The 23,447-nt window shown below is 38.0% G+C and overlaps 1 protein-coding gene across 1 annotated transcript; it reads right to left on the bottom strand.

Annotated features, from left to right (window-relative positions):
• Nucleotides 1-2,966: 2,966 nt before the first annotated feature.
• Nucleotides 2,967-17,292, bottom strand: LOC140242894 (ataxin-10-like). Its single transcript, XM_072322644.1, has 9 exons — nt 17,234-17,292; nt 15,529-15,720; nt 14,159-14,338; nt 13,411-13,581; nt 10,437-10,698; nt 9,537-9,645; nt 8,703-8,881; nt 5,311-5,374; nt 2,967-3,386 (listed from the first exon to the last, which is right to left on the bottom strand). Exons 1-9 carry the CDS (start codon nt 17,290-17,292, stop codon nt 3,175-3,177), a joined length of 1,428 nt encoding a protein of 475 aa, XP_072178745.1. The 3' UTR covers nt 2,967-3,174.
• Between the last annotated feature and the right edge of the window lie 6,155 nt (nt 17,293-23,447).

Here is a 23,447-nt window from a genome sequence, read left to right as displayed (position 1 = left end):
ATCTGTGACAAATTTTGGCCAAAAAAACAAACAAAAACAAAAGGTAAAAAACAAAGAAATACATAAGAAATTCAAAGAACAATAAAATACATAAGAAATTAATTTCGATACAGATTTTTTTTTATCCTATGTCTCAGAAGAATGATACAAGAAACATTTTAAAAAAGAAATTAGCTTAATTGGAGCATTAATAAGTGATTTAGAGCCCAAAACTGATTTTATGCATAAATTACAATAATTAATTAATATAAAATATAAGAAAAATTTTTCGGAGAAAGCAACCATACATTTTGATAGAGTACGTCGCGGGCGTCGCGTGTGCCGATTTTCGGCGCAATCGCGCGTTCCATAGGCGAGATCTGAAGGGGGGGCGGAATCCGCCCCACCCCAGATATAGCATAGCCAAAAAAGCCCAGCCTGATTAGGGTTAAGGTAGCTCACGAAGGCAAGAATGAAGAGAATAGATGCTTCTTATGTGGGAAAGTGTAAGCAAAATGGAACAAATATCAAGAAAATTGTCACTATTCCATTGTTTGAGTCATTTCTGATGTGTCACAGACACCTTCTAACAGTCACCTTGATCAAGTACAATAAAATATAAAGAGAATTTCACAAAATTTCATCTTTTGAAAAAAGTACATATTCGCTTGACTCGCTACTGACATATGATGCACCACGCGCTACCCCGGGGTATCGTAGTAACCCGGGGTACCACGTTGTGTAGCGCCATCTCACGTTCACTCGAGTACAACCGCAGAGTTACTGTGTTACGTATGCGCACTGTACTGACCCGTGGTACGGTGCGATACTCAGTATAGCGCTTCATGCACTGACTACACGCACTATATAGCCCGCTAGCTGTGCCAAAGTTACGATCTCGTAGACGTAGTTTCGATCCCGTAATTTTGTAAGCTTTGTGCACTTTGTGCCGAACAAAATATCCTTTCGCAATTAGGATCAAGCTGCAAAAATGCCAGCAGGTGATGGGGGCTATGCCGCACTGAAAGGAAGGGCCGGAAAAGAAGGAAAATTTCCAGAGAGGAGAGGCTGGAAAACGCGAGGCTTCGCGCCACTCGGAAGTTGGGGAAGGAAGGGGCCGCCGATGTTCTGGAGGTCTTTCAGAAGGCCAGTGACGCCGGGGATAAGGCGGAGGCAGATGGCATTATTATGACCCTGCTGGCTCAGGGATTAATTGAGAAAACTACAGGATGAAGAGGGGTTTTTTTTACAAGAACAATGGCCATAATTGAATGTTGAAGAATTAATCACACACAAAAAAATTAATTTCCCACTTTTTGGTAACCCAGGGTACAGCCCTAAAAAAAAAAATAAATAATTCAACAAAATGGCTGATTTTTTTCTGGTACCCCAGGGTACCATTTATGTCATCATATGTTATGGGTAATATTATTCCCACTGCCTTTAGAAAGAGGCAAGTCAAGTGCTCTTTTTTTTATTATGCGAAAAAAGTGAAATTATGTTGAATCTTCCTTATATTTTCTTTATACTGTTGTACTCATACGACATCACGAGCCTTAGTAGTCTCCTCATCCAGCGGTTCCAACACAAAAGTTTTAAAAATTCATAACTTTTGCATCGATTGTCCAATTTTCTGCAAACTTTCACTGATGTGTTCTACTAATATTGCTGCAGGTGAACTTGTCCTTTAAAGATAGAAAATTACAAATATCGTGTAAACTAAGAGATATTACAAATATCGTGGAAACTAAGAGATATTCAAAGAGTGAAAACCAACACAGCACCGTTGTGCTGCACAAACTTGTGCGTGACGAGATGACGCCTCCTATAAGAGCAAATTAAATCATCAACGGCGCCTCGCCAGCAGATGCGCTATCATTTAGATAATATGCGTCACCTATAAAAGAGACCATTCGTCGTGTTGTAAAACAAAATCTGTTACAAGCGGGAGTGCTTTGAATTGAGCTTCCAGAGTCTTTACAAATCAATACATCAATAAAATTAATCATAAGCAAGCAATAATAATTTCGCACTATGATGCCAATAAGGCGCGCGGTTACCATGCTGCTAAAAAACACGCGCCTTTGGCCAGGCAGCCATGGTAACCGCGGGGGCATGTGCCGTGTGCTCATTGAATGAGACTGATGGAGGGGACAATCCTGTCCTCCCACACATGCATTAAGTTAATAATTGATTTAACCCTATGCAGCCCCAATGAGGGGGGGGGGGGGCTTATTAAGAATTCTGCTTCATTCATGCTTGATTCAAATGAAGTTATGGGTGCTTGGTTTAACACTACCCATACAGTAAAATATCCTTCTGTTGTATAGTATTCCTCCTGCCATTATTTTCTAGATTATCAGGCTGTTACTTTTGTAAAACATTTAAAAACTAGAAAAGCACTCTGAGAGCGCAGACCTCCGCCAAGCATGCAGCTCATTTCCACCACTGATCTTGTTCTTCCATAGAGATGTACATGTATTTGTAATTTCCTGTACTTATAGCATTGTGTACTGAAAGTCGCCCGATTTCCCAATACAGAAGTCTTTGTTAGGTCATAAACCCTCAGCTGCACGGCACGCCTCACCCTAGCAGAAACTAGAGCACGCACTTTAGTGCACGCATGCAAACCTCAATACGCGCAGCCTGAACTCCCAAGTTCATTGACCTTACCTGCCAAAATGTCAAAAATCCTTCATAAATTCCCAAAACATTTTCGGATCACTACCAAAATTTAATCATCTGTTACTTGTATCATTCTAAACCTTTCCTGCAAGTTTCATCCCAATCCGTTAACTACTTTTTGAGTTATTTTGCACACGGACAAATGAACACACAAACCAACAGTAACGAAAACATAACCTCCTCCCTTGGCAGAGGTAATAAAACATGGCACTCCTGGGCATTGGTTATGTGGATAGCTTTTTAAAATATGTTACCTACCTGAAACAAGCGTCTGTAAGATTATTTCATATTGTTTTGCCTTTTTCAGAACTTTCATCTGCTATTAACCATCAGAAATATCCAGATTACTTGTATCCCTTCTTTGCACAATGAATGTCATCTACTATTCTGCAAACCACCATCAAATTCAATCTTTCCAAGAACAGGCCTATCCCTTCACCAGAGTCTAAAGATTACAGAAAGCAGTGAAATATTGCACAAAATCTTTGAAGCAATCGACTCTTCACAGTTCTAGGGTGTATCTCCAGCGCTTGAATCTCTTTTCTTCTCCACAGCTGTCACAGACACTTTGCCATCTTCTCTGAGGACCGCTTTAATTCCCAAGTCAGAGATAGTTTTGTTGCCAGCCACACCTTGATTCTCCATGGATGCGATGACAGCTTGGTTCTCCACGTTGTTCTCGCACAGATTACGAATGCATAGTACTGCCCACTCTCGGATGTCTGCAAAAAAGTGTTGTGTTAAGGAACCATGTGACCCGCTCATCAAAACTGACCTACATGAACCACATTGGAACAAGGTTTATGTGATTGCAGGACATTATCATTACATCCAGTGCCCATTTTATACGATAAATTCCCCACATAAAGAATTGGTAAGCATAAAATACCAGGTGATAGAAAATAATTCAAATCACTTCTTATATCTGTCCAACTGGAGAAAAGTGTTAGATGGGTAATAACGCATGACATTTTTCTACTTGTCGTCCCATATTGATAACACGACTCAATGTAAAACTTGAGTACAGAAGTCAGATGTGAAGTTTTTATGAGTGATTGGTGCTTTCCATATTACTCGAATGCACAAGTAATAGTCTACAAGTTTTGTTTGCCATGTCAGTATCCCACCACATATTCTGCCTATTCTTGGTCAGTCGGATTAAGCTGGCCATAGTCCAGAAAATATTGCATCTCGCCAGGGCACATACTGAGAAAGCCTAAGGGATATTATTTGTTGACTACAGCATCCTTCCTCACATTGGCAGCTTTCCATTTCACCTCAATGCCCGACAGTGTTTTTGCACTTCACTTCATCTCCTTCCTTGTAGCAAGTCACACAGAGTTCATACAAATAACCAGCTTCAGTATTAAAGGGACTGTACAGTACTGGTCGAGGTGGGGATTCAGGTTTATAACATTAATAAGTGAGATAAGGAGAAACCTCTTATGAAATATGAAAGAGCATGTAAATTCAAGAAGGATTCAATGTTTATTTGATGAAAATTGGCTTTCAAATGGCTGAGATATCAAAAAAAGTGATAATAATAAAAGGCGACTGGTCACACCTTTTATTAGGATCTCTTTGTTTCACCTTGTTTTTGGTTATCTCAGCTATTTCAAAACCGATTTTCATCACATAAACTTTTGATACCCCCTTAGAATTGCATGCTCTTTGACATTTCATAGAGTGGTTTCTGAATATCTCGCAAAACATTAAAAGCTAAATCCTCACCTCAACCAGAACTGTACACACCCTTTAAAGGGAGTAGTTACCAACTGCAAATCAGTGAGATAGAAATTTCAACTGTGCCCATTTGCAACCTTATATTTCTAAGGCAACTGTATCAGTAGGCATACTCTTAAAGGGCAACACTAACCACACTGCCCAGAGTACTACCACAGTTAAATAGTAAGTAAAATAATAACAGTTGATTTTGAAGTATTGGCATACACTGTACATGGTAATAATGAAGCATGGAATGATAATCACTCAGGAAGAAGTACCAATAATGTTGATCGCTACACACTATTATGACCGACCATCTACACTTACATAACACTTGTCAAATACATGTATAACTGCAAATGAAGCATTTTCTAAACTCTGTTGGAGTTTTTTCCTGTCCTGCACCATTTCCTCCCACCTGCCTGGATAGCCAACAATCTTACAAGACGTTAAATTGCAAAATTGGGAAAGACTCAAGTGTGGTGCAATACTGTACTTCATGTCCTTGTCAGAGTCATCCGTATGTCCTAATAAATAGATTTCTCATTGGGTAACATGCGCATGACATCCCATTTCACTTCCTTGTTATCTATAAACTGGAAATGAGGCGAGCAAGTAAAGCAAGCCACAAAAACAATGGAATTTGTTCGTTACAAGAAAAAGCAACTACTACATTCCATTCATGTTATCAAATTTGTCTAAAGTTGGACTCATCGGGAGGAAACATGAATCAGGTGATTTTTGCATCAGGGCCCCTTTTCAGAAGCTGTGCCCAACTGCAAATTTGATATCACTCATACTGTAACACATTGGCTAATTGTGTAAGTCATAATTAAAACCTATAATCATTTGCAACTCTTTATAGCCTCTGGATACAGTAACATCACTCCATCAGTAAAGTTGATTTTGACAAAAGGATACAGGGATTTCTGGTATCTATGTTACATTGCTGAAGTATGACTGGTATTCCATTCAGATCCCTGACCTGAAAGAAAACAGAAATACATTAATAATTTCTGAAAATGAAGGTTGCATCATGAAATCATTTACATACTGTATATGCCACATATTTATCAAGTCTAAATTTTCACAAATCGGGACTTTCAAATGATTTCGCGAGTGATTAAATTCATGATCGTGGAGTGTAGTACTGAACGGAGAGATATACCTGCAAGTTACATTCATACTGGGATAAGAGTCAATATTTTCGCATGTCTTTAAATTCGCGAATAGCACCTGATTCGCGAAATTCACAAAAATAAAAACCTTGCAAAATATTTGGCGTATACAGTATCTGTAATTTGAGTAACTGCACCATGTTGTACATCTAAGCTTTAGCCTTATCAAACTTCAATCATATTTTGTAAAAATGTCATAAATCAAGTAGAAAAGCACTCTGAGAGTGCAGATCTCGGCCAAGCAGGTTTTTCCACCAATGTTCTGTTAGATCAGTGATTTCCACTCATATGCATGCTGAAAATACCCCATCCTCCCAATATAGAAGCCTTTTATTACATCATCAACCCTCAACTGCTTCAGGGCACCTCGCGAGTCACCCTGGCAGAAACTAGAGCATGCACTTAAGTGCGTACAAACCTCAAATATGCACAGCTTGAACTCCCAAGTTCATTGACCCTACTTGCCAAAATATCAAAAATCCTTCATCAAATCCATAAAAATTCCGGGATCACTACCAAAATGTAATCATTTGTTCTTTTTATCATTCTCAATCTTTCCTGCAAGTTTCATCCAAATTCATTCACAACTTTTTGAGTTATTTTACACAAGGACAAACAAACAAACAAACCAACGGTAATGAAAATATAACCTCCTCCCTTGGTGGAGGTAATTACTGTATTGTCATATTGTCATAATATAGTACACCCATAGCATGTTTAGTCAATTCTTATAAACTTTTCAAGACTGGTATATATATATTTCTGTAAAACCATCACTTTGACAAAGACATACATTAGACAATAAAGTAATCATCTTCATGAATAATACAGTGTACCCCCCCCCCCCCCCCCCATTATAATGAACACAGTTATACAAAACTCTTGCTACATAAAAGTGAAAATTTAGGTCCCAAAATTATTGTCTATATCATCTTTATGAATTTCATCATTTGGCTATTTCAAAATCTTGATATAATGAAAAAAACTACCAGTCTTGAACACTTAACTATAACAGGAGTCACCTGTAATTGCATTAAAAACAAAATGGCCATTATTGCTCCCTGACTGTGAAATTGATAGAATTATTACAAATGATACAAACAATGAATTCATGGTAAGCCATTGATACTCTTGTCAAAACTTGTCTGCTGGAAATAGCCAGAACAATCCAGAGACATATATCATTTCACATATCACATTCACATTTGAAAGTCCTTTTTACTTTAGAAGTAGGCCTAAGCTTCATAATGTTGCCTGTTGCTCCATTTAACTTATCACGAGCTTTAAAATCCACTTGTCTTGATATGAAAATAATATCCTGCAAGATCTCTCTGGTTTGCTTGAAGTACCAAAGATATGAGCCACTTGGGTGATAGGGCCTTTGTTAATGCAGGACCACAGATTTGGAATGAACTAATCTTATGTGTTGTTTCAAGGTTTGCATGGGGATGTAAATGAGGAAGAAAGGTTTGCGGTAGCACCATGAGTATGTAATCCTTGAAAGGACTTCTGTTTGGCAAAAGAAGAGCCTGGAGAGAGGACAGTGGAGGAGGGAAGTGACATCATACAAATAGTGAATGGTCACGAGTGCGATGGTACAAGATTTCGCATGAGGTGAAAGATAGAGGCGCTCTATTCAACAAGGCGAAGCCGAGTTGTTTAGTGCGCCTCATCTTTCACAGAGTGCGAAATCTTGTTCCATTGCACGAGTAAAGACCATACACTATTTGTTTTATACAACACCTCGGTCGTCAACAGATGCGATCCACACAGAATCTTAAATTTAGTGCAGAAATGGCAGCCATTTTCCGTGAGTGGCTGCACAGTCACAGTCAGACGTGTGTACATACATACGGGAAACCGATTGATTGAAGTTGTTTACAAAAATGAGTGACAAAAGTATGCGCTTTTAAGCGCGCCTGTAATTGTAGAGTGCGTGCAAAATATGTTTGTTTATTGTGACCAGAGCCATGCAATGGAACAGAAACTTTGAGTCCATCATGAGTTTAACACAGGAGTCAATGGAAATGGGTGACATCAGCCACGCGCTATCCATTTTTGCTCAAACAAAATTGCACAGCTGACAGCCACAGCATGCGATGGTACTTTTATCTGAATGTCACGTGATGGGCAATCGACCAGTGGATAGCTACATTCTTTTCAGGTGTTGTATAAAGGGAGAAGGTAAGGAGGGCAAATTGTGACAGTAAAGTGGCAACGATGGGCTGGAAGTTAAAGTTGCACTAATGGAGACAGGAGAACAGGAAACAGGGACAGTTGTTAGGAAGGATAGAGTGAGAATCAGGTAAAGGATTCAGAAGTTGGTGGAAGGAGAAAGATGAACTAGAAAGGAGGGGGGGGGCAGGAGAAGGTTGGAGAATCATGGAGATAAGAGAAAAGGGAAAGGTGATGAAGACATGGATTTTGAACAGCAGGGAGCTTTAGATTTGCAGCGCGGACGTTTGAGACGACGCTTGAGCTGGACGTTCTCCTCTTCCCTGCGTCATGCTGAAAAGTAGCTTTAGATTACGCTGAGACGCAACCTATAAAAAATAAAATGGCACCCCCCAAAGTGAAAGGTGCATCAAGTAGCTCTGTACGTCGTGAATTGAGCGGACGTAAAAATAGCACAGAACGCGAAGTGAAAACTCAGGCAACGCAAGCTATAACTAGATCGACTTTGATATGCGATTCTGCGCATGCTCAGAATAGGTTTTTTTCCCTTCTGAACGTCCCTGTCACGAAAATCTAAAGCTCCCTAATGTAGCATGAAATGAAGCGAGAAAATGAAGTTGGTAAGCAAAGAATGCAGAATCAAAAAGTACGAAAAGAACAAAGGGGGGATCTGAAGGAGGACTCCTGTGGGAAAGAGATGTGAGAAAGAAAGAGTAAATAACGAATCTCAGCCCATTGGGGATGAGCTGACTTTGCCATAACAAGCATTTCTCATAGACACCTGCCCGAGTATACTTGGGACTAGTCTTCACTGGGTTACATGTTTCATACTTGCATTCTTGGTCAAGTGTGCATGTGCGTAGATTCACTCTCTCACTGTCTGTCACGCTTTTCTTTTATAGCTGTGTGTCGAGATGATTTCTCACTGAGGCTTGAGCATCTTTAATACTAGAAACTCACCCTGTCCTGAAAAGCACGACACTGGAAACACATGTTCCCTATCAGTTGAATCAGCTTCCCTTTGAAGCCGTGTGCTGCTGATGACGGTTCTCCATCTGAAGCCGGCTCTTTAAACTCTTGGCTGCTGCTGAATGTATTCTCACTGGTCCGACCAACTCTCTCCAGTATATCTAATAACTCTGACAAACCACAATTACATAAAGAGGGGAAGAACAGATCATTACCTCTGGCATTCACCATTAGCTATTCCCACTGGTAATGATATGCACATCACAAGGGTACTAATGCGCAGATGAAGGCAAGCTCCTGTCATATAGTGATGTGATCTTACTTTTAAAACATCTTACAAGGTTCTATCATGCTTACAATAATATCACTCTTTGTACATCATTTACTTTAAAGGTCCTGTTTACCTTTGGAGGCAGTGATCTAAAAAGTGTTCAAGATATCACATTTGATGCATATGAGTAGGTCTGTTGTACCACAGAACATCCTATCATATAAAATTTTCGTAATAAAGCCTAAAATATAAGGAGATATCAGTAATTTTCTCAATAAACCGTAACTGTAAATGGTTTAGTCTTGAAACTTTTTTATTATAACTACTCACATTTTGTATATTTAACAATACTTACCATCGACTTTACTGATTCAATTTTTTACAGTGGTTGTTTATATCCCTAACTCACATTTTAGAACTATTTCAAAGCACTAATGCTGAGTTTCTGTTTCATCTGCAAATAGTAAATTATGCCTTTAACACCTCATCAGGTTTTGTTATGATCACAATAATTTTGTGTATAGCATGATATCGATCCTAATCCATCTTCTTACCAACACTTGCATCAAGCAGAAACTCCATCTGATTAAATGTATGACGGAAAGTGGAAAGAGCGCTTGCTGAACACAGTATCTCCAGGAGGTCGCGTATGACTTGGGGTTTCTGAGCCATAAAAGGAAAATAGAGCAAAATACATGACAAAAACTCTTCTAAGTCATGTAATCAGCCAATTGATCAGAAGGACGTTAACAATGGACTCAGTCCAGGGAGTTAGCACACTTGTAGTTTCCATTGATGTGTTTTTTGTCTTATAAATGTATGTCACAATCATTCTCTTTTCGGGCACAAATGGATGTGCAAATCACAAACAAAATAACTTTTCTTTCATGTGGTTGCAAATTTCACCCATTTAATAATTCGTAACCTGTGACTGAAAGAAGCATTACTTTCGCAGGCCCCAAAACATGGAATAAGAAGATTAAGTGTAACAAGAACCTGGTTGTTGCTAGGAATACACAGCGACGGGCCAATGGTAAAAAAAAAAAAGCTTATGCTTTGACCCATTTCCACGAGTCCGAAGAAGTCCGATCCACTGCAGTCAGTGGTCCGATCACAATTCGGCTCATGATTCGGCTGATGACGACAGCTTTAGCAAACTTCTTCTGTGACGTCATACTAAGAAGCATGCACCCTGGCATCACTATACTGTGTGATGCACAGAGAAGACAACGAAGGCAATTTTACTTAGCAACATCTACGTGCTTTACTCTTGATGACAGCTCAACTTCAACAATCTCCATATCAATGCTAACGTTGATCGGCACTATCATTCAACAGCATCACCGCAACTACCAGGTCTACGCACCTTTAAGACAGCATCTCAGAATATCAGTGTTTTGACCTTCCCCTCTCCACTCTTTCTTATCATTTCATTAGCAAAGAGAAGTCCTCACCTTGCTATTTTCTGGATCATCTGTGGCTAAGGCCAGAATGTGATGAGCCATGTTCCTGAAGCTGTCTGCAAAACAGACTAATGTTGAATCCGAGATGTTGAAATGATGGCTGGTTCCATCTCTGTTTAGCTGCTGCTCAGAGTCTGCCTCAAGACAACTTTTGGCTATTTGCAGGAGGGTCAGTTGACACGATGGGTCCAGATGTTCAAAGACTTGAGCCATGATGTTTGGAAGTTGTAATGTCAACTGGACAAGGAGCAAACTAGATGACATAAAGAGAAATAAAACAACACGAGACATGAAACTCGTCACTGAAGACAAGTTGGTGATACGCTGGGTTGATATTAGATACCGATCATCCGTGGTCGACGATGAAAAGAATGTGAATATGAAACGTTATCTGAAAAGAGTTAAACAATAATCAACAACAAAAAAAAGTGTACTGCGAGCATCGATCCCTCAAATGCGTGCGTGCAAAACCGTTACTCTAACCACTCGGCCACGGAACATCCAAGGAAATGGTAAGACAAAAAAACAAAGTATAGATATAACAAGGGGAAAAGTCAATGCCCACCCAACACACATGACCGCGTGAACATGTATTGTATTGCTAGACGGAAATGCGGCCTTGTAACGACTGATGGCGGTATGCCATTTCTGGCAACTGGGGAAAAATACGTCCTGTAGACATACATGTAACACCTAAAATCTGCTGATTTTGATACCTTGCCTTTAATCACAATTTTCAGTGTGATGACGTCATCAAATTACAAAACACTGACATGGACTTGAAAGACAATTGTTCAAAGTACAACATATCGTACGTCGTCATTACATACTTGCCAACATTTTCATTTGAGAAAGCGGTAGAATCCAGGATGCCTATGCGAGCAGCGCTAGCTTGAATGCTAATGAAATCTTTCAAAAGCGGTAGTCTACCGCCAAATGCGGTAGAGTTGGCAAGTATGTCATTATATACTATGCAGAGTTTAACAAACCCAGCCTGCAAAATTTTGCAGCAGTCGAAGCAATGTGGTCTCCAACACAAAACAAAGGGATATTGTGTGTGTGTGTGTGTGCGTATAGGTGCGTTTACATGCGAACGTGATTTCTACATGGACGAAGGTGTAATACTCCATTGAAGAAAAAAAGTAAAAGATATAAGTATTTTGTTTCGTGCTCTTATGGGGTTCGAACCCGCACGTGTGCATCCTCACATCTCTGAGACATCGCCTTTAACCTCTCGGCCATACGTCTCGACGAGAAAATATGAGGAACGTAAGCTTATGTATGTGAAAGATGAATGAGGAATCATTTCGTCCACATTCCATTCTCATTTTCAGTTTTAAGCTGCAAAATTGTCAACCTGATGAGGAGATTTTTTAAAATAAAATGCATGATTACTGCAGCTTATTGTCTCAGCTACAACATACTTAAGTTTCAGAGGAAATGGAGCAAAATCAGCTGAGATAAAGGTGCTTAAACGTTGTCAAGTCAATGCATGGTTTTAAAAAAAAATCACCTCCCATAGACATTACACGTAAACTTGTCTGATTTTGAGTCTTTACCTTTAATCACAATTTAAAGTATGATGACGTCATCAAATTTCAAAACCATGACATGGACATGAAAGGCAAATGTTCAAAGCACAACATATCTGAATTTGGGATAATATTGAGCTTAAACAACAGAGATACCAGCAAATGAATGTCAGAAACAGTACCTCAAAAAAATTAATTCCACTTTTTTCATTTCAGGTAACGATATGATGATGTCATCGAGTTTTCCTGGCAATATTGATACTTGAAATGTTATACGATTCATATCCTTTTGTAATATGCAATAAAAACATAGGGTCAACGGACGATTTAAAGAGCTATCGCAAAATAAACAAAGACATGTTTTTTCACTATATTTGCAGAAAGACACGCGCGCGGATTTTTCACTTTGACGCCAGTGCATTCCTTTGTTATAGGTCAAAACCGATCGGAAATCAATGGATATTGTTATTTAATGTATCAGGAATCCAAATCAGTCGAAAAAAGTGCAGTTTCATGTTGCTTACGCGCTGTGCGCGCGAAAATGCGCGGACGGACGCGTACGCGCGGATTTTTTTTGAAACGCTTAAAATTGTCTGAAACTTTGAGATTTCCCATTGGGAAGTCGTTTTAGGCATTTTAAAATTTTGACGCGCGCGTAATGATGACCTGGGTAATTAGCATAGAAAAGGAAGATCAAGCGTGACCTGAACTTTATATTCACCGAAAATGATATAGAAATGACATTTTGATATGAAGTTATGATCGATCATGTGACTTTATCTGAAAATCACAAAATGGCGGCTAGATGATGTCACAGATATGTTATCGTCATGAAAAGTTTCATGTATAGAGATATTGATGTGAGATATGTTGACTGAAAATTTCATGTTACTCCGTCATGTCATTGTTGAGATATTTTGTCCACAAAATTCATCAGAAAGAAAGAAGAATAAAAAAAGAGGTGATATGCCGATAGCGTATGACCTAATTAGTCTTGTTTGCCATATTGGGTGGTTTCACCACATAAGAATAGAAAATGAATGCATATCATTTGTGCGCTTCATTTGTCACTTTTCAGCATCTAAATAGACATGTAAACATTACATCATCAATGCACAAACAAAAACAAATACGAGTGCTTTATATCTAGCAGTGATGTCTGTAATATGATACTAAAAGGAGCAAGCCAAATCAACTCTTCATTTACCGTAGTCTATCATACATTTCTCATTGCTTACGAGTAGATTTCAGCATCAGTATAGCATTGGTTGGCAATTGCCACAGAGTAACAAACACACACCATGACAGTGAAAATTTATCATTTCCAGTTTGACCTTGTGACCTGGTCATCAACCATTCCGTCATGAAACCACTTGCAATTAAATTGATGTGGGTAATGAGGAATATAACCGAGGTCACCCCCTACAACTCACCTGAAATCATGATCACTTTCCTCACAGCAGAGCAACAGGACGTCATTCATGATGCACACGCTGCCAGGACTGTCCCGAAACAAGGCACAGCATGCGGGATTCTGTAGACACGTGTGCATGAGCATACAGCTGTACTCCGACGCTTTCTTATCTCGCATTCTCAGAATAGCTCTGCAGAATAAAGGGAATGTCTCATGACTGCGTTGCAGAGATCTCTCCCACCACAATCTGACTGTTTTTCCGCTTTAAATTACCTATTAAAACAGAACTTTACCAAAAGAATCACTATAGTGGTTCAAAAAAAGAAAAAAAAGAAAAGAAGAAGTGAATTTGATCACCTTCAGATCAAGGATTTTTGTAATGTGATTATAATTCTTGAATACTTTGTTTAATGCTTGCTGACAAGACAATTACTGATCTGTGAAGTGTCTCAGGTAGAACATGGAGGAAACTGGATCTACTTTATGCATTTAGCATGTTACTATTAATGCAAAATAATTTGCAGTTCAGACATCTTTGTGAAATTTGCCCTACACAGATATAATGTGACAAATCATAACATGTGAATATTTTAGGAAATATCAATTTATGTGGAAATGTACTCTCATTGACAAAATTGTCAACGACAAAAGCTAACTGAAAGTGGGAACAGCATGATGAATTACTCAGAGAATGTTTTCACTGTAACATTACAAGGAAGACACATCAAAGAGGGCAAGATATTTGAAAGATGATACTGATCACTTACTGCAACATGGATGGGAAGAGTAACTTCCAAGTTTGCATTTGGGCAGCTTCATGACTGACAGTCAAGTTGTTGAGGAGCTGAATGGAGCACCTGAGAAGGACCAAGGCAGGCTCGTCTGCTTCGGGACATGATGTAACAATTTTCAGCAGCCCCAGGACTGCCTGCATAGCACCAGAGGACCTGTGCATAACACAATATGGGGTCTTTGCATCACTTTTACACAGCACACGTTGTAGATGTATGAATTGCTCTGGATATTACATAGATGAAGGATTCAATCAGATTGCAGAGATTCTAAAGCCCATTCTATATTGACTACTATGGCAGGCTATGCCTTCTGATAACACTTTTTTTTTCCCCCAAGGTTTCTGCTATCCTTCACATCAAAATATATCTTGCATTCATCCAAAATGTCATGACTTCATGAATGATGGCATTGACTTCAAAATGTACAATACAAGGGCACATGTTTGGAAAGTGAGTCATTCCCTGTTCAAACTTGGAGCCAATGTACTCCTACCTGCCCTGTAACAACCTTTAGCATTATCATTTTGATCAATTCTTCCTATGGCCACTCACTCAATATGCCCCCCCCCCCCCAAAAAAAAAAAAAAAATTTCCTCACTCTATTAAAGGACAAGTTCACCTTCATTAACATAAGGATTGAGAGAATGTAGCAATATTAGTAGAACACATCATTGAAAGTTTGAGGAAAATCGGACAATCCGTTCAAAAGTTATGAATTTTTGAAGTTTTTGTGCAGTCACCGCTGGATGAGAAGACTACTGCAGTGTATGGTGTCACATGCGTACAACAATATAAGGAAAATATAAAGAGAATTTCACAAAATTTCATCTTTTGAAAAAAAAGTGCACATTCCCTAGACTCGTTACTGACATATGTTATGGGTAATATTATTCCCATTGCCTTTAGATAGAGGCAAGTTAAGTGCTCTTTTATTGTGCGAAAAAGGTGAAAATATGTTAAATTTTCTCTACATTTTCTTTATACTGTTGTACTCATATGACATCACGAGCCTTAGTAGTCTCCTCATCCAGCGGTTCCAACACAAAAGTTTTAAAAATTCATAACTTTTGCATCGATTGTCCAATTTTCCTCAAACTTTCACTGATGTTTTCTACTAATATTGCTGCATTCTCTTAATCCTTATATTAATGTAGGTGAACTTGTCCTTTAAGGAGAAGCATAGTATTTATACCATGAATATAAATTTCCTAGTTAAGAGGTCTTTAAAAATGTGGTACATAAGTCAAGAAACTTTTGAAGAAGGGTGTTTAAAGTTTGACATGCAGTCAGTGCATCATGTGACGAGTTTTGCTGAAGGCAAAACGAAAGTGTTGCCAACTTACAAAATGGCATCTTGATTGACTGCACTCTGTGCACAGGAATTACGAAAGATGCGGATACACTCCACGCAGGGCTGCAGTGATTGCGATGATTTGAATCGCTGCTCGTTTCCATCTTGTCCCTCCGTGACAGTCTCTGCATGTTGTATGAACAGGTCGGCTAGCTGCTGAATATTTTCCTTGGTAATATGATTTCTGTAAATGGAACACAAACAATAGGCCAGGATGATGAGAATAACAGGCCTAATCATGAAATATGTCACCTCTCACCCCCTTGGGTGTCTCTCTATACCTTGGAAATATACCTTGGAAGTATACATTTAAAGTTAATAACTTATTTGCCTCTCGTTATCATCAGGACGAAGAATCCGGATTAGGACACAAGTCTAGTGGCGCTGTACAGCAGTTGATGAACATGGACAGGCAAAGGACTCTTCTGGGTCAAATTGGTCTTTTCTTAACGACCAAAATTTCGACAAGTTGGACCTGAAAGTATTAACTGATGTACTCTCCACCACAGCAGATGGGAGGTTGTTCCATTCATTACTACATCTCTGAGAAAAGGATCCATGTCTAAGCTTTGAGTAAACTCTCTTCTTGGCAATCCTATATCGATGGATAGTGTGTACAAAGTTTATGGAGCTTGAGGTCGAGCAAGAGATGCCATGTAGGGAAGCTGCATACAATATATTACACTGACAAAATGGATGGCAATTGTGGGAGCTTTACACCTTTAGAATGGAAATTTGATGATAATTGATATGAAGCACACTTTTTGGTGGAAAATTTGGAAAATCATTGTCAATCTGAAGATTAGTCCATGAGTTTCTACATAATGTGACACTTGTGTTTTCATCAGGTATATATTAAACAAATTTTGTTTGACCTCATCGCATAAAGCGATTTTTCTAGTTCAGAATTCCATGTACAATATCCATCAAAATGTGACAATCTGGATGCAAAAGAAAGCTTTTGTCTTTGAGTCTGCAGATAGTAGAAAAGGTAAAATATTGGAAACATGTCATTAATGTAATGTTACATACAGTAAAGAACAAGAGAGGTCCAAGCCAAGTAAACTGTCTCGAGGAACACTGCAATTAACAGATTGTTTGCAAGAGTTCCGACCAAATAAAGAAACATCTTGTTTGTGATCGGCAAGGCAGCTCCAAAACCATTCCAAAGGCAAAATAAGGCCTGTGTGATGTGTGCTGTGAGCACCATAAAAGTCCTTAGAAGTTCTACCCACCCCCTCCCTTCCTTGAGCAAATAATCGATGATAATAGAAGCACACTGCGCATACTTTAATCAAAGTGCCTGGCTGTAGGTCATGGATCGGCATATATCGTGTGAACCAAGTCCACACAAATTAGGGCAAAACATGAAAATTTAACTGTCACAGAAAGGATAAACACTGTTTCCCCCTCTCTTTCCGCCTTTTTCCTTGTTCTCTCCTTGCATTTCTCTCGCACTGATTTAACTAATCTGTAGGCAATCTAGACCCCATGGGGTCCCATATTTTCTGTGAAAAAAACCTCATCACATATATTACTTTTAGCTGAATAATTCTGATTATTATTCACAATCTACAGATTATCAGTAAATCACTGGTAATAGTATCTAATGAATATCACAATTTGCCACCTGTCTATTTTACATTACATTCCTGTTCTCTGAGTGTTGACCACTCCAGCTCCAGGTAAGGGCTGACATCAACTTCATGTTGGTGCTCCATTTATTGACCAACTTCCCGAGTGATCCCACTACCATTCCGATTACCAAGCCCATGTGATCCACCTGGCCCTGGCTGGATCCACCGCCATGATGCTACCCGCCACTACCAAGCCCACGTACGAGACGTCCACCCCGCCTTTGCGCCTTGAGCTAGCCGTCGTGGCCCCCAGCGGCGTGCCGCTGGTATTAACAGCTGCACGTGCATTCTCCAACCTCCAGCTACTACTGCCGCGATCGCGCGAGTATGACAAACTCAGAGTCATGGCTCACCTGAATGACGGGTCTTTACTGAAAGTCGCAAGTTGCTGCAATATGACCAGGAACGTGTCTTCCAGTGGTTCCCCAACAAGAGAAGCGAACAAGCAACTCATGGCTTCCTTATCCATAATTGATAATACACACTACTTCGTATAAAAGCTTCCAGCTCACCACAGCTCAGCAGGCTAGGCCCAATGCACATACAACCAGCTGTGTATAAACGCGTACACGTACTAGACTCCACTTTACCTTTGCTTTGCCACCACACCATAGAGCTGTATTTACAGAGCTCTATGCACCACACATGTATCATCATACACATGACTGTGTTTACGTTTTCCACAATCAACGTTGAGGGTAGCACATACAACCTTTTCACAGAGCCCTCTAATTTTACACTGCCTTTTCAAAAATAATTATTATTGCTCTACACTCCAAATAATACACCATCCTAATGTATGTAATCAGCTTGATATATCAACCTAGAAAGGAAATCCTCTCCAAAATTTTTTAGTTTTCACAAGAAAGAGAAAAAATTCCTGCAGAAAAGTGCAAAAATGATAAAAATCGGATAAGAAATAGGCCTATAAGGAAGTTATGACATTTTGAAATTTCAAAATATTTCGGAAAATATTTCTTGACCAATAAAGTTGATATCATGCTCTCACAATTCATTAATTTCATATACAGAAATGAAAAAAAAAACCTCATATTTCAGCTGCATACCAGTAAATATAAAACTTGCCTAAAAACCACACAAATTAAAAAAGAACAATGTTAACTTGGTTATTATTTTGGTATGATATTCTTTTACCTGTATCACTAGTAGCTAAAGATAACACCTCCCCCCCCCCCCCCAAAAAAAAAAAAAAAAAATCATAGATAACATACTTGAATAATAGTGATAGATGGCAAAAAAGAGAGTAACTAAATAGAAAATGCAGGAATGCTGTACTTGTAAACAGTATTACAGTATTCCGAGGGCTGAAAAAGGCATTTGTGTGTGTGTGTGGGTGTGTGTGTGTGTGTGTGTGTGTTTCACGAGTTACATGATTCAATATATTCAAGGGATATAGGATTGGTACATATCAATACTTTTTCGTGAAGAACCAACAGTAGGGTTGATTTATAATCGAGTTATTTATGTTGAAGAGAGATGATTTGCAGTATGAATTGACAAATGGATTTGTTTGTGTTTTGAATTGCATTTGTACCGTTTTTGTTCATGTTACACCCAGAATGGGTTGATTTATGAATGATTTGAATGAAATCAATAAAATATCAAGGAAAAACAAAAAAGTGTGTGTGTGTGTGTGTGTGTGTGTGTAAAAATAGTAGCTTTACTTTCCTGCAATGTAGATATGTGTAGAAATGAAGAGTTTGTTCGCAAAAACCAATGTCCATTTTTGAAGATTTTGAAGTACGGTCTTTGTCATAAAGTACAAAATAATACCTTTTAAATGATATATTGGTCACTACATAATAATATAGGTACACTTTTTAAGTTATGGTCAAAAGAAGCAAACATTTCCTTATTATTCTCTCTATTTTTCTTGACCTTTAATCGCAAATACTGTATCTCCATTTGGCAAATATGGACTTATCGGTATTTGCGAACAAACTCTTCAAATACTGTTTGAGGAAAAGAGCATTTTATTTTCCATGAAACCTAAGTATTTTTGGCAAAAAAAAAACACCCAACAAACAAACAAACCAAAGAAACAACAAATAACTGCAAATAACAGTTGGCTTCACTGCATATACATTCCCCAGTTACACAAACCAGACCACTAAGACACAACAGATATGTGGAATAATAAAGAGTAGAAATGAATGTAAAAGATGATGTTTATTGTATGGTACACAAAGTCAACTCATACAGTAAGGTGAACTCTGAAATGATACTTCAGTATCAAGACTTGTTAGAGACAAACCAAAAGCACATTGACACAATCTACTTCAAAAAAGATAGCCTTACCTTCAGTGTTTCCTACTTAAGCAAAATAAATAAAAATAATAATAGTCTTCTTGAGAGCATTGGTGGTGTACAAAATGAAGATGCCTTACAATTTCATTCCAAAATTCTCAAAAAGTGTACAACAATATTATCTGTGTATACATCACAATACATCTATGCTTGACAGTAACAATTATGCGCACTACAAGTATTTGCTTCTTCCTGACTTGCCTGAGAATTTCAGAGAAATTTCATAAATTATTTCTAAAAACTGCAAATGCAAATTTGTAGAAGACATCGCTTTCAATACAACTTTTGCAATTTTACTATTCATGAACAGAAAACAATGAAATGACATAGCATGTGGAGAGATGGATTTGCCATTCTTTTAGCCATTTGTTTTCACAGTAAGTAGCTAGCAATGCCTCTTCCCACAGCACTCAAAGCTATACATCTACAATAGTCAGCAGCAATGAAGCACTACTCAGATTCCTCAGCCAATGAAAAAGCTCATCCAGAACAAAAAAGCAAAGCTTGTATTATCTGTTGGTTTCTTTTATCTCTGCAAATGAATGACTTTTAGATGAAGCATGACAAAGAGCTAAAATAAATAATTTTGGTCACATTTCACATGAAATATTTGATGGCAAAGAGCCAATATGAAAAAAAAAAAATACAAGCTACACTGTGTTTGATTTGAGAATACAAAGCATTTGTCACTTACCAAAATAAAAAGTAGCAAAAAACAATTGCAATACATCATTTACATGTTCATGTGTACATGGTCAAGTACACACACTATGTACATGTACACTGTAGACACAAATGAACACAATTTTATCTACTCTCCTACAGTATGTGTTGTAAGTGCAACTTTACATATTGTAGTTGTAGCACTGCACAAGATCTGTATTTGCATGGTAGTGTATTAAAGTCATGTACCATCACTGTTGGATGTTTCAGCTGAAATGTGAAGGTAGGTAAACGCAGGTTAAAGCAAAACTTAACACTCGAACAGCAAAGACAAAACAGACAACATAATACATGTATACTCGGACACTGCTGGCACATAAATGTACATTGTAGCTGGCTCTTTTTTTTTTTTTTTTAAACAACTGTAACTAGGCAATACAGATTGTACCACAATTTTTAAATAAATTAGATTGGCATCAAATTGCTATTTCTTATCTTTTTCTGACAGCATCTGTCCAGCTCATAAATACATACTTCCTGTTTCTGTTGCAAATATAATATTTCTGTGTCGTAACATCTATTTTAAGGCAAAAATAATCCACTACTGACAAGCTGGCCAAGGCGATTGTTGCCAATTTGCTGATCCTTGTCTTGTGATTCCAGTAGCTAATAAGAAGTTTTTAATTTGCAACACAGTTGTAGCTACACATATTTACAGCACTTTAAGATGTCAAATTAAGTTGCTAGCTCTGTGTTTACTGTACATTTACTGATTGTTAGCATCACTTATCCAGATTTGAACTCATAATTACCACAGATAAAGGGAAAATTATCATACAAATAACTATAGTAGCATATATATTGAGTTTTACATTAAAAAAAAAAAATGCATAGTGCATTAATGAAACTGAGAATAATTTACATAGCACTTCCCATCCTGGGAATCAATTGCAAGAAAAATTCAAAGTAACTGAAACACTTCAATCTTATACTGGGCTACTGTATTATGATGCACCTCCATCAGTTTGTCCCACTTGGTTTTTCTGGCAACTACGCACGCATCTAAAACAGCCTCACCTTTAACTTTTAGAAAGGAACAATATACTTACTATGAAAAGTTGACCATCACAATCTACTTTCAGAATTGTTCGGAAAGTTAGACCAAAAGGATGGTTTGTTGAAACTGTACAACAAGCCCTTTGTTTCAATAAGGTATCTCATGAATTTATGGGCGCAAAAAAAAAAAAAAAAAAAGGGCAGAGAAAAAAAAAAGCTTGGCAGAGTACTTGCAACTACAAGCCTTCATTTCACACCAATGATAAGCACATGCAAAAGCAGACAAATATTTACAAAAGCTTAAATAACATTTTTGATGCAATCCTCATTCATTGCAATAAATGCACTGCCATCACATCACATTTTCTGCAGTACATGTATATACAGGTGCGTACAGCTGTCTTCGTTTCTATAGTCATGTCACACTCACAGGTGGGTATGTTCCCTTCACAATTATTCAGGACTGTCTCTATTTACTCCCATCATTTCAGGCTAAAGGCAGCCTTACTACAAATGCAACGTAGAGATTTTTTCAACTATTCAGAAAAATCATCATAAAACAGAAAGCTCCCTGGCATGGCTTATGTCGCTAGTTCCCCCCCCCCCCCATAAAAAAAAATACAACACTGATAAATCTGAAATGTACCGTATGTTTTTGATAACCCAAAAACTCCATGTTAAAATGATTGAATTTCATGTGGATTTGAATACATTTTCCTAGTTACTTCTGACATACAAAATCAATTTTCAGCTACAACAGAAATCATAGAACTCTAAAACTCTTCTAGACTTCCTTATTGTCACAAATCCCTGTTCTATTGGATAAATTAAGCCTTGAAATATCATCTAACTTTGTTTTCTTCTTCCTGTAGTTCATCATGACCTAAAACATGATAAAATGTAACATGGATACAATTACTGTAAAAGTGGAAATTTTCGCGGTGTTGAAATTTTCGCGCATTTGGCGCAAACAGAATCTAGCGCGAAAATAAACGCATACAAATATTTTTGCGTGCCATATGTTCCAGTAGTTGATGTCTTGATTCCGCGAAATTAAAAACACGCAAAACTCTTCTTACCCAGCCAAGCTCGAAAAATTAGCCGCACGAAAATATCCACTTTTACAGTATTCTTTCCCCAAATATGAAGAAAATATACTGATACAAGAGAAAGTACATCCAGTTGCAAAACTTCATGAAAGAAGAAGGGTGAGTGTAGTTGAAATGTATACACCGTATTTTTCACAGCTAATAAGCATGAAAGTGTTACTAACACTGATTTTCACATCCAGGGAATGCAAATGCAATAAAAATACAGAAGGCTCTAACCCATCCGGACTACAGCACACAAATCTAATAATGGATAATCTTTGTAAAACATTTGGTGAACACAATGTAGTTTGACCATAGAAATGATGCCTTCATACCTGACAACCCTTCAACACTACTAACAAATGCACAACTTCCTTCACTGCAGTCATGCACAGTTAAAAAAAAAATAATAATAACAATGGCATGCTCTGCTCATACTTGTTAACTCATTCAATGGCAACAAATTTACTCAATTTCATTCTTCAAACAATGTTTTTGTTTTTTTTTTCATTAAATCACTAAAAAAGAAAGTGTTGAAAATATAGCAGGAAAAGGTGAACAAAGACATCTAAACCTAGCATGTATTTACACTACTAGTTAAGCTATCCTTGAGTTCATTTGTATTGCATTGGAAAGGATTCAAACACACGAAATGTGAACAACTCTGGGCGGCTTAGTGAATTGGTTGATGGGTACCAGCATTCTGCTCACAATGCTGGAATCAACACTACCACTCAGCAACACTAGATGAAACAGCTACAGTGTACTCTGCACTGTACTGTATGTATACAAACTGTATGCTCTCCCCTCTCCATGTATCAAGTTTTTCTCCACATTTTCGATGGCTGTGGATGGGTAAAAAGCTCAATGGTCAAAAAACAGTGATTTATGTAAAGTGCACCTATACCTAACCACACTAATTTCTGCCTATTTAATTTTATGCATCAACTAAACTGTTTGAAAACATTTCTTCATTTGTCTTTCTTTGTTGAGGAGGGGGGGGGGGAGGAGGGGCACATTTTTCCTTTTTTATGGTAAGAAGCAATATGAACCCTAGCTTGGGGGAAACACTACTAGTTTTTGATGTACTACCCAGCAGTCAGCTAGCTATTTTTGAAGATACGTGTAAGTATCGT

Source organism: Diadema setosum, chromosome 2, assembly GCF_964275005.1.
Source record: "Diadema setosum chromosome 2, eeDiaSeto1, whole genome shotgun sequence".
Classification (NCBI taxonomy): Eukaryota; Metazoa; Echinodermata; class Echinoidea; order Diadematoida; family Diadematidae; genus Diadema; species Diadema setosum.
Note: the sequence above shows the minus strand (reverse complement) of the source record. Positions and strands in the feature narration are given on the sequence as shown.